The 11,181-nt window shown below is 39.5% G+C and overlaps 1 protein-coding gene across 1 annotated transcript; it reads left to right on the top strand.

Moving 5' to 3' along the window:
• The first annotated feature begins 3,506 nt into the window (after positions 1-3,506).
• LOC115774935 (AP-1 complex subunit sigma-2-like) lies at positions 3,507-8,953 on the top strand. Its single transcript, XM_030722416.1, has 5 exons — positions 3,507-3,660; positions 4,126-4,304; positions 7,325-7,433; positions 7,562-7,699; positions 8,478-8,953. The coding sequence occupies exons 2-5, from the start codon at positions 4,126-4,128 to the stop codon at positions 8,523-8,525; spliced, it is 474 nt and encodes a 157-aa protein (XP_030578276.1). The 5' UTR covers positions 3,507-3,660; the 3' UTR covers positions 8,526-8,953.
• Positions 8,954-11,181: the final 2,228 nt, after the last annotated feature.

The raw sequence follows: 11,181 nt of genomic DNA, 5'->3' as shown, positions 1-11,181 counted from the left end.
TTCAATCTGCTAAAAATACATTGTGTTCTTGTTGTTTCGTTGTTTGACGACAGGGGGCGCCAGATGACTTCCAGTTCGCTCCTCTCCAAGACTTTAAGTACAAGCGTCAATCAAAACTGTGAAATACTGGCCGAGTGTCCTTCTAGTTTATGTTACACGTTTCATAAACAATATATGTATTGCATGCACTGTTGTCTGGCTTATTATATTTTATATGGACAATGCATCTAGCTGTTAAATAAATTAAGAAAAAGCTTCCATTATTCCCTTTAATTATAAAGCAGAATATAAGTACCTCAGAACTGTACTTCTGCCCATTGCTTTAAATGTACTTAATGCATTGTTCAGTGCGTTTACATTCATTGTTACTGTAAAGAATACAGAGGTGGTATATTGTTTTTATATGTAATCTGAGTAGAATTATAGCAGCAGACAGTATCACCAACCCACCCATAAACTTGCCTTGTTGCACAGTTAATTGTTTATGTGTTTCTAGTATATATTACAGTAGTGTAGATATAGTACTTTTTTAGTCCAGTACTCCAGTAAATATATTGCAATGTAAAATATAAACGCACTACAGTACAACTCTTGAATTTGAAATCTTAATTCAGCAAAAGTACAGAGATGTTAATAGCAGCATTTAATTAAAATATGCAAAGTAAAATGCATTAAAAAACATATACAAATGTGGTCAGGAGTTTACATACACTCATCATGGGATGGACAGATGGATGCACAAATTTGAATATTTAATGAATTTATTACTTATTCCTTAACACAAGGTCAAAAATATACATACAGACTCAAACATATACATACACCACTTAAATCTTTTAATAAGTGGTACTGAAGGTTCTACAATGTCTTTTAACTTGACAAAGCCAAGGCCTATTAAGTACTCATTAATGATCATGATTGACTACAACTGGTCGACTGGAATTTGCAGCTGCCTACATGGACAAACCAAACGCCTTTAAGAGAAATGTTTTATGGTCAGACAAGACAAAGATTGAGCTATTTGACCACAATGACAGGAGGTATGTTTGGAGGAGTAAAGGTGAGGCTTTCAGACCTAAGAACACTGGACCATATGTCAGTCGTGGTGGTGGTGGTAGCACCATGCTCTGGGGCAGTTTTGCTGCCAGTGGTACTGGTACATTGCAGACAGTGAATGGAATAATTCAGTTCAATTTAATTCATTTTATTTATATAGCACAAAATCACAACAAACAGTCACCTCAAGGGACTTTATATTGTAAGGCAAAGACCATACAATAACAGAAACTTTAAAAACAATCAAAATGGCCCCCTATGAGCAAGCACTTGGTGACAGTGGGAAGGAAAAATGTCTTTAAACAGGAAGAAGCCTCCGGCAGAACCAGGCTAAGGGAGGGGCAGTCATCTACCGTGACCACTTGGGGGTGAGGGGAGGGAAACAGGACAAAAGACACACTGTGGAAGAGACTTAGAGATTAATAATAACTAATGATTAAATGCAGAGTGGGGTATAAACAGAGTGAAAAGAGTATGAAACACTGAGTGCATCATGGGAACTCCCCCAGCAGCTTAGGCCTATCGTGGCATAAGTAAGGGATGGCTCAGATCACTTGAGCCAGCCTTAATTCTAAACATGATCAAAAAGGTAAGTTTTAAGCTCTTAAAAATAGAGAGGGTGTCTGTCTTCCAAATCCAAACTGGGAGCTAGTTCCACAGAAGAGGGGCCTGAAAGCTGAAGGCTCTGCCTCCCATTCTAGTAACATAGGAACCAGAAGTAAGCCAGCAGTCTGAGACCTAAGTGCTCTATTGGGGTAATATGGTACTATGAGGTCTTTAAGATAAGAAGAGACCTGATTATTCAAGAACTTATATATAAGAATTCAGTTCAATACTGAAGTTAACATGAAGCCAATGAAGAGAAGCCAATATGGGAGAAATCTGCTCTCTCTTTCTAGTCCCTGTCAGTACTCTAGCTGCAGCATTTTGGATCAGCTGAACGCTTTTCAGGGAGCAGTCCAACCTAGAAGTAATAAATGCATGAATTAGCTTTTCAGCATCACTCTGAGACAGAATATTTCTAATTTTAGAAATATTGTCCAAATGCAAAAAAAAAAAAAAAAAAGCAGTCCTACAAATGTGTTTAATATGTGCATTGAAGGACATATCCTGGTCAAAAATGACTCAAAGATTTATCACAGTGTGACTGGAGACCAAGGTAATGCCATCCATAAAGATGGAGAACCACCTCCAAATTCTTCAACTTCATCTCAAATCAGCAGCTAGTTGAAACTTGGACACAACTGGGTGTTCCAACAGGACAATGATCCTAAACACACATTAAAACTTGTTTTGGAATGAATAAAGCTTCTGGAATTGCCCTCCCAAAGCCCCGATATCAACCCTATTGAAAATTTATGGACTATAATTAAAGGTCTGTGCCAGGGAACCAACCAATTCAAATGAACTCTACAAATTCTGCCAATAAAAGTGGTCAAATATCCAGCCAGAATTATACCAGAAGCTTGCCGATGGATACAAAAACTGTCTGGTCGAGGTGCCCCTGTAGAAGGTGGTCAAGTGGATGGTGGGAAGATCTGCCCTGTATGTAAGATGTATGCAGTACAATCATTCCACCCTGGAAAAAGAACAGTTCGAAGAAATCATTAAAAGCCAAAAAATTTCCATGACACTCATGTCCATGATGAGTGTGTGTAAGCTTCTTACCACAACTCTGTTTATTGTTGTAACTTACTTATTGCACTGAGAATAACGATGCAACAATGCTTACTGGCAGGCTGCTTGTTATACATAAACTACCCATTACATATGTATATTTAAGTCAAGATAGTTATAGAGACTTGATACACCACTTTTCCAAGCCACTACAGAGGGGCCACCGCTATAGCAGTGTGATTGCTTAATTGACGTGTCTCCATAGGTTAAAAAAAAAATGAGTGCCATCCACAACGTCCACGTAACACATCTCATTTATTCAACATTATGTATCATTTCGTGAATCTAGATTAAAACAAAAAAACAAACAAAAAAAACGTGATTATTTCCTGACATATTTATACCGTGGCTTCTTACCCCCACCTAATGTATAGACACTTAAATTACAACCAAATATATGTGAATTAAAACAAAAGACAAAAATGTCTCTTATAATAGTATTTCACTCTAGCCCTTAAACACAGTTTACACTTTGCACGCATTTTTCTTTAAATAATATTACTCTCACTTGCCTGCACACATGATTTTTTTAGCCTGTTTTAGCTGCATGACTATATCTGAAAAACAGTTATTTGTATTAATACGCTGTACCTACTTATCATTCCTAAACAAGAAGTAAATTTGACTGACTGTTAACTTACTGCTACAGAGAGCCATCGCTGTTAGTCTGGAAGAACGTAGCGGATAACGGAACATTTAATCCAATCACATTTCAGAGCTGTGGCTTTTTCGACCAATCACGGCGCAGCAGTCTCAATCGTTGCTTTGCCATTAACTACCATCGGCTAGCTAGTTTAGCATCAAGCTGGATGAGGGGCTAACCCCAGAAACACAGAAGTACCTCCTTCACTCCCTTTGTTTGTGTTTTGCCAGGATATATTAAAGTTAGCAGTCGCCCAAGTGACTATCTCAACGCTTTGGTCGAAGGTAAAGAGTCGTGTTTACTTCTTGTGCATGCTGTAGCTATAAAACCGTCGCAGGAGGGGGGCGCAAATGACACGAGGCGTGTTGTTGATATTATTATGTGACTATTAGTAAGATTAGCTGATATTAGCTAATGCAACTTCGTACTAAAACCTCATCGATGTAAAATATTTCAGGTTAGAGATACATGTTTAACGGATAGCTAGGTCGTGTTATCCTTGTCATGAGTGCGTGTATTTCCTGTTTGGACGTCTCTTCTTATTGTAACTAAATGAGCTGCATGAATCAAAGTTTTATGCCATGCCGACGTGTTATTCAGTAGTTGCCAGTCTTGCTGATTATATCCTCACCACCTAGCTCTTTAATTTCTCCTCATCTTCCTCTCTGCTTTAAATAAATCCTTCTCTCAAACACCTTCAGTTAATAGGTGTTTATCTCGCTTGTGGATAACCGAACTTCCTCCCGCAGATGCAGTTCATGCTGTTGTTCAGTCGGCAGGGAAAGCTGCGGCTGCAGAAGTGGTATGTTCCTCTGTCAGACAAGGAGAGGAAGAAGATCTCCAGAGATCTGGTCCAGACTATACTGGCCAGGAAGCCCAAGATGTGCAGCTTCTTGGAGTGGCGAGACCTCAAGATTGTGTACAAAAGGTAGGCGAATAATACAAGTTTAAGTACTGGGTTGTGATATCTCTGCAGTCCATAATTTTTTTTCAGGTGGGATTTACACTCAGCTTTAGCTGCCCTAGGTGAGATTAGGATGAAATCTTGAAATCCAACAACACAATAAGGGCCTAACGGATTCACCAAAGCTTATTAGCTCAGATATTTGTTTTCTGCAAAATCATTTTTATTGATTCATTTGAGTTCAGAAATATGTTTTTTATGATTTTTTTTTTTTTTTTTGTGGTGATGGTGTAGAAGATGAGTCTGCGAATTGTGGGTTCTCTTCAGGACAGAGAAGAGTATGTGCAGGAGTAGGGAGAGGAATTAAAGCGATCTGTGTGCTCCTCTAAATGCCCAGCTGGTAGGAGCGCACTTCTGCTCCCTTTCATTGTGTCTTCCTTTAAGATGTGCGTTCCAGTACATTACTGCACATAAAGGAGAGCGTGCCCAACACAAACCACCTGTGTTAATTAGACTCCCTCACCCTCCTGCCCTGCTACCTCAAACAGCACTAAACTACCTGATGCCATATTTTGAAGCAGAAATCAGTAAACTACAAGATGGGATTTGGATAAAGGCAGAAAAAGAGAAAAAAAATACAAAATTTGATGTGAAAAATATTTGTGACATTAGTAAACTGAAACAATAATTCATTAGAGAAATCGGGATACAGTGCCAAGATTGAGAGAGATCCATTTTTGGCACCTATGGGCTGGAGTCAGTTCTGCGAAGGTGAAATAGTGGCGCCTGATATGTGGAGTGTCAACTCATTCCTGCTGGCTGTATTATAGCTGGTCAAATGTACTGTTCATGTCAGGCCAAAATAGCCCTCATCCGACTGCTCCTGAATGGCTGTCCGCCCTTGCTGGCAGTACAATAAAAATGTCCTGACAGCTGTGATGGATTTCAGGACACTGTGTTTGTCAGCTGATCTGTCTGAAGTGTAGAGAAGTAGAGACTGTGATTTACCACTATCCTGTTTCTGTAGCCAGTAATTATTAGTTACAATTAATGAGACTGCTCCTCTTAGATACACACTCACAGAATCTGCTGTTGTAGGTGAAGCTGCTCTGCTGGCATTTAATGAGACCACAGCAAAGAGCTGTAAACAGCAAATAAAACCTAATCTCTCAGTGTTTTCCTTGTTATCTCAACTAGGCTTTCAACAAAAACTTGAATCTCAGTTCCTTAGTCTTCAGTGTTGTCCCCCCCCCCCCCCCCCCCCAATCTGATTATTGATTATAAGTTGATCATTTATTTTAATTATCTGAAACCAAGTCAGTCCTACCAAAGCTTCCAACCAGTTTCTTATTATAAAGTATTACGGCCCTTATGATGTTATAATGTTAGGGCTGGCTCCAGGTGCACATATTAGCTTTTTCCTTGCTTCAGTCTGCATCTCAACAGTAGATGGGGTTGGCTTATGGAGAAGTTGTTTTAACTTGTATATAAAAAAAATCTGGTCACCTGACAACAGAAGCTTATGAGGAAGAGACTGTGTAGTTTCAGGTTCCAAGTTGATGATGACTGTGGTGCGGGTGAAACCCTCAGAAACAGACAGCAAAAGGACTTTTGGCATTTATGCTAAACCTGTAAATATTTCACAATGGTCTATATAAGCTGAACTCTGGCTGTTGTGTAATTTCTTAGGTCAGAGTATGATCTTAGCAATAGGATGTATTATTGTTTTGTGCATTACATCACTCGTGAATCTGTGGTGGTTTGTTGGGGTGGTTAATGAGAGCTGATGATTCAGTGATTATTTTGTCAGGCACTGAGATTTCTGGCATTTAGATCTCACCTTCTGGTGTGATGTGGAAGCCAGAAACACCTCCTTTCAAATAACTGCTGAACAATGGAGGACAGTAGAGTAAACTGGAAGAATGCCTGATTTGTCATGGACATAAGTAATATAATTTTCCACTTTATCGAGAAAAAACAAACAACAGTTCAGCCAGATGATGGTGCAGTGCTGCATATTATATTGTACACATACAATATATACTCACATATATACACCAATTCATTAGTTACATCTTGCGAGTACCAGTTTGGACCCCTTTTGCCTTCAGAGCTGCCGTCATTTTTTGTGGCACAGATTCAACAAGGCACTGGAAACATTCCACAGAGATTTTGATCCGTATTGACATGATGGCATCACACAGATTTGTCGGCTGCGCATCCTTGATGAGAATCTCCCATTCCACCACATCCCAAATCCCAAAGGTGCTCTATTCGATTGAGACATGGTGACTGTGGAGGCCATTTGAGTACAGTGAACTTATTGTCATGTTAAAGAAGTTCGAGATGATTCGAGCTTTGACTTTGAGCTTTATCCTGCTGGAGGCAGCCATCAGAAGATGGGTCATAAAGGGATGGGCATGGTCAGCAGCAAAACTAGGCTGCAGCATTTAAGCGATGCTCACCTGGTACTGAGGGTCCCAAAATTTGCCAAGAAAATATCCCCCACAGGATATATGGCAGGATCAGAATGTTGTTTACACCAAATTCTGACCCTGCCACCCAAATGTTGCAACAAAAATTGAGACTCGTCAGACCAGGCAACATTTTTCCAATTTTCTATTGTCCAACTTTGTCTGTGTGAATTGTAGCCTCAATTTGCTGTTCTTAGCTGATAGGAGTGTCATCCAGTGTGGTCTTCTGCTGCTGTAGTCTCTGTTTCAAAGTTCAAGGGATGGCTGTATGGGAAAATCCCAGTAGATTTGTATTAAGGAGCAGTTTAACAGCTGTACCAAAAAAAAAAAAGGTGACCAGTGAGTGTGTTATCTCAGCATTAATGCCTGACTGAATAAATGCTAAGATATTCCATTGTTAAATGCCCTGCAGATACTTGCTGTAGTCATTAGACATTTTAACTGAGTGTCTGTGTTCTTTTAGTGATTGGTTTATATGACCAAATGTATCCAGAACAGTGATAATAGATTGCTTAATACCGCCAGTCACAAATATTGATGTCTTACATTTCTTCTTTCTTCATGTACTAGATATGCAAGCCTGTATTTCTGCTGTGCAGTCGAGGATCAGGATAATGAGCTGATCACGCTTGAGATCATCCACAGATATGTGGAGCTGCTGGACAAATATTTTGGCAGTGTAAGTCTAGTAAACATCACACACATAAAGTGCTGTTGAGGGAAAATCTGTTAAATGTTATTCAAGGTTTTCATTTGGGATAGTATCGCGTCTAATCTGCTCTTATTTGTTGTTTTGTGGACTCTCAGGTGTGTGAGCTGGATATTATCTTCAACTTTGAGAAGGCCTACTTCATCCTGGATGAGTTCCTGCTGGGTGGAGAGGCCCAGGAGACGTCCAAGAAAAATGTGCTGAAGGCCATCGAGCAGGCCGACCTGCTGCAGGAGGTACACGCAGTTGTTCTTCAGCAGATCGATAAATCCATTTAACTACTAACCACTCTCACAATAACAGGGGTTAGAATATGTGGGAGGTAATAACTTCAGTGTTGATTAACTGGCCGATTTTGGTGTTTTTTTTTTTTTTGTTGGGTTTTTTCGGTCTACCAGTGGTCCAAAACCCAAAGGTGTTATACTTACTGCCAAGTAAGACAAAGAAAGTTAGTCCTTCACATTTGATAAGTGAAACCAAAAAAATTTATTGCATAATTCCTGTCAAAATGAAACAGTTGCCATAATTCAGAGTAATTTTCTGTCAGTTGCTGGAGCTCTGACTTTGTGAAAATAGGATAAATTTTACTCAGCAATGAAAGCGTTGAACCAAACAGAAGAGTAAAAGTAGAAGAGTAGACGGAAGATGTTGATGTAGCATTTTTTGCACCTTGTGCCCGTCTGCACCTGCTATCATGTTTATTCTTAGCCTGCAGGACTTGATTAACACTTCTTTCTGTCCCTTGTGCCAGTGCGCTAAAGCAAGTTCTGTCTAGGTGGTTGTTTGCAGCAGACAGATTCAGTGCTCTGTGATTTATTTATAGCAAAGCATGCAGCGCTATTGTTGTAACAGAACGACTGACTGCAGGCCTGTAACTGCAAAGCCCCCGTGTTCCCATCTCAGATATAACAGCTAGCAATTATGACTCATGTACTATTAATTATGTTTAAAAGGGATACTGAACAACCTGGCAGAACAGCTTTAAGGAACACTTATCTTTCTGTTCTTCTGCAGGAGGCTGAGGCACCACGGAGTGTTTTAGAAGAAATTGGGCTGACATAGGTCAACGCGTCTCTGCCTTGTTCTTTCTCACCTCCATGTCTCGACCACATCCTCTCCTGTTTACTGTGTCAGTGTTATATGTGTATAATCACCATCTATGTACTGTATTATTCTGTACTGTACTATCCTGTATTGTCCTTTCAGTGTGGTGCCAACTGTGGTTCTAATGTGTCTCCTATGTACAAGCTCCCTCACTGTATTCAGCAGCACTTAGTATACTTCACTCACTTAACTGAAAACTCCACAGAGAACAATGTAGCACTAACATGAAAACTCCAGCATCTTAAGATAATCCATCATCACTCACTGCAGAGCTGTACGTGCTGTGTGGCCTCAAGTACTTGTTAAGGTGTTGTTGCTGCAGCTGGTGCTTCTTATGTATTATCATCACATAGCTAAGAATTATGAAAACAAAGTACTGTGCAAAAGTCTTGAGCCATGCCTCATTTCTAAGTGTTTTGCTGGGAAAGTGGAAAATGGATGCAGTGATTTGCTGAAACATGTGCAAACATACATGGAAATATAGTATGTAAGGCAAAAAATAGTGTTTGCACAATTCTAAGGAGCTTAAAAGTCAATATTTGTGACTACCTTTTTTCTTCAACACAGCCTGAACTCTCTTAATCAGCTTGCTTCTAATTTCTTTAATAGCCTTCAGGAATAGTTCTCCAGGCTGCTCGAAGGACATTAAAATCTCTTCTTTGGATGTTGGCTGCCTTTTGTTCCATTCTGTCAACACGATCCCACACTGCTTCAGTAGTGTTGAGGTTTGGGCTCTGGGGAGGCCAGTCCATGACTGATTGTGCTCCATTGTGTGTTTTTCTGTTTGGGTATTTTTTGCTGCATTGGCAGTGTGTTTGGGATGATTGTCATGCTGAATAATGAAGCTGCTGCCAATCAGATGCTTTCCAGACAATATTGCGTGGTAGATCAAAATCTGTTGGTACTTTTCTCCAACACCATTGGCTGATATGCAGCCCCATGTCAGAGCCTCCACGTTTTACAGACGACTGTAGACAGTCACTATTGTACTTCTGTCCTGACCTCCTCTGCAATTAATTATGATTTGAACCAAAAATTTAAAATTTGGATTCATCGCTCCATTCCTTAAGAATGGCTTCTTGACAGCCACCCTTCCACTGAGACGGTTTCTGACGAAGCTTCAGTGAACAGTAGATGGATTAACTCAAGGGCTAGATGCATCTTTCAGTTTGTTTTTTCCTTACCTTGAGGAAGTTACTTTCAGATATTCTTCATCTGCTGCAGATAGAAGTTGCCTAAAAAAAACCCTTTGTCCTCCACTTGTCCAGTTTTCTCAGATTTTTTTTAAGGACACACCATGCTGAGATATGCCACGCTTTCAGCTAATGGCTCTTTGGGAATCACCTTGTTGGTGCAAAAATACTATTTTATGCTTCTCAAACTCTGTTATCTTTGGCATTTTTCAATTAAAGAAATGTGAACAAATAGTGTTTTTACAGCAGGCTGCTAGTAACAAAGTGCCTAAAGATACAATTTGGATGAACACTGGTTCATCCCTTGAGTTAGGTGCCCTTTTTTATGCTTCATAAATCAGTATTACATGGCTTAACCAACAACAACAAAAAATCCTCTGAAAATGGTCAGGTCGAAGGACTGTGAAAAAGTGAAAAAGCAGGCAGTGTCCAAAAAAAATCTGAGCAACTTTTAGAAAGCCTGGAGAGCTATTGCTCAAGACCACTTTAAAAATACTGTCAGTGCTCCCCCTCAGTTTACTGGCAGAGGAATCTTTAGGTGGCACAAATCAATTCAAAATCAAATGCCTCAATAACAACCAGGAATAAGAGATGCTAAAATCATAATAAATATAAACCAGTCTCTTTCTGTGGTTGGCATTATGGTAAGAACTGCCTCGTCTGAGATTTTTAGATGCTTCTATGGTGTGAATTTGAACATCAGAGGTCACACTGTTCTCGAGTTATCGCGTTCACAAAGTTGAAATTTGGCCGCCTGCCGGGCGAGGTGACAATCCCCCATCAGCCTTTTTAGGCTGAGGGGTAATAAAAATGAAAAAGTCTGGCTCATTGGAAGCACAATATAATGAAATGAAAGGTGGCTCAAGACTTTTGCACAGTACTGTACTCCTTGAAAAATCCCAGAAACTCTGTTTTAGGGGTATTTCCAGTCCTTTTAATAATAGTCTGTTCTGTTCACAGACTAAGCAAAGGTTTATTTTGTATTTCAATTAGGAAGATGCAATTATAGGTAACAGGTAAAAAATCTTTATCATGCATGGTTTTTGAGATCTCTAGAAATACCTTCAGAAAAGCAGCTGAGTGTTACTAAATGATTTATTGCTTACTTAAACACTCATTCAATGCTCGTAATGGCAGTGAGACCCACCAGCTGGGGGCAGTGCGGTTAAAGGAACCAGTGACACTGTTAGAATCACACATGGCTAAATTCAACCCAATAACTAAAATTAAACATTTAATAATCATTATCTGTGTCTATGTTAAGTAGGCTTATACAGGTTTATTTTTAGTGACTCCTCTCTTCAAATGAATCATTTCATATTTACATTTCAAGACTGTTTGTTTGCTATATATGGGTGGTTTCTGTGTAACTGGTGTCATGTTTGCTATACTGTGATTCTGTTGTCCTTTTGTAATTTTCT

This window comes from Archocentrus centrarchus, chromosome 3 (genome assembly GCF_007364275.1).
Source record: "Archocentrus centrarchus isolate MPI-CPG fArcCen1 chromosome 3, fArcCen1, whole genome shotgun sequence".
Classification (NCBI taxonomy): domain Eukaryota; kingdom Metazoa; phylum Chordata; class Actinopteri; order Cichliformes; family Cichlidae; genus Archocentrus; species Archocentrus centrarchus.
This window is presented reverse-complemented; position numbering and strand designations above follow the sequence as displayed.

Excerpts from the sequence above, each read along its gene's own strand:
- LOC115774935 (XM_030722416.1), top strand. The coding sequence starts at position 4,126 with ATGCAGTTCATGCTGTTGTTCAGTCGGCAGGGAAAGCTGCGGCTGCAG. Across the intron at positions 4,305-7,324 it reads CTCAAGATTGTGTACAAAAG|ATATGCAAGCCTGTATTTCT; the intron begins GTAGGCGAATAA and ends TTCATGTACTAG. Across the intron at positions 7,700-8,477 it reads AGGCCGACCTGCTGCAGGAG|GAGGCTGAGGCACCACGGAG; the intron begins GTACACGCAGTT and ends GTTCTTCTGCAG.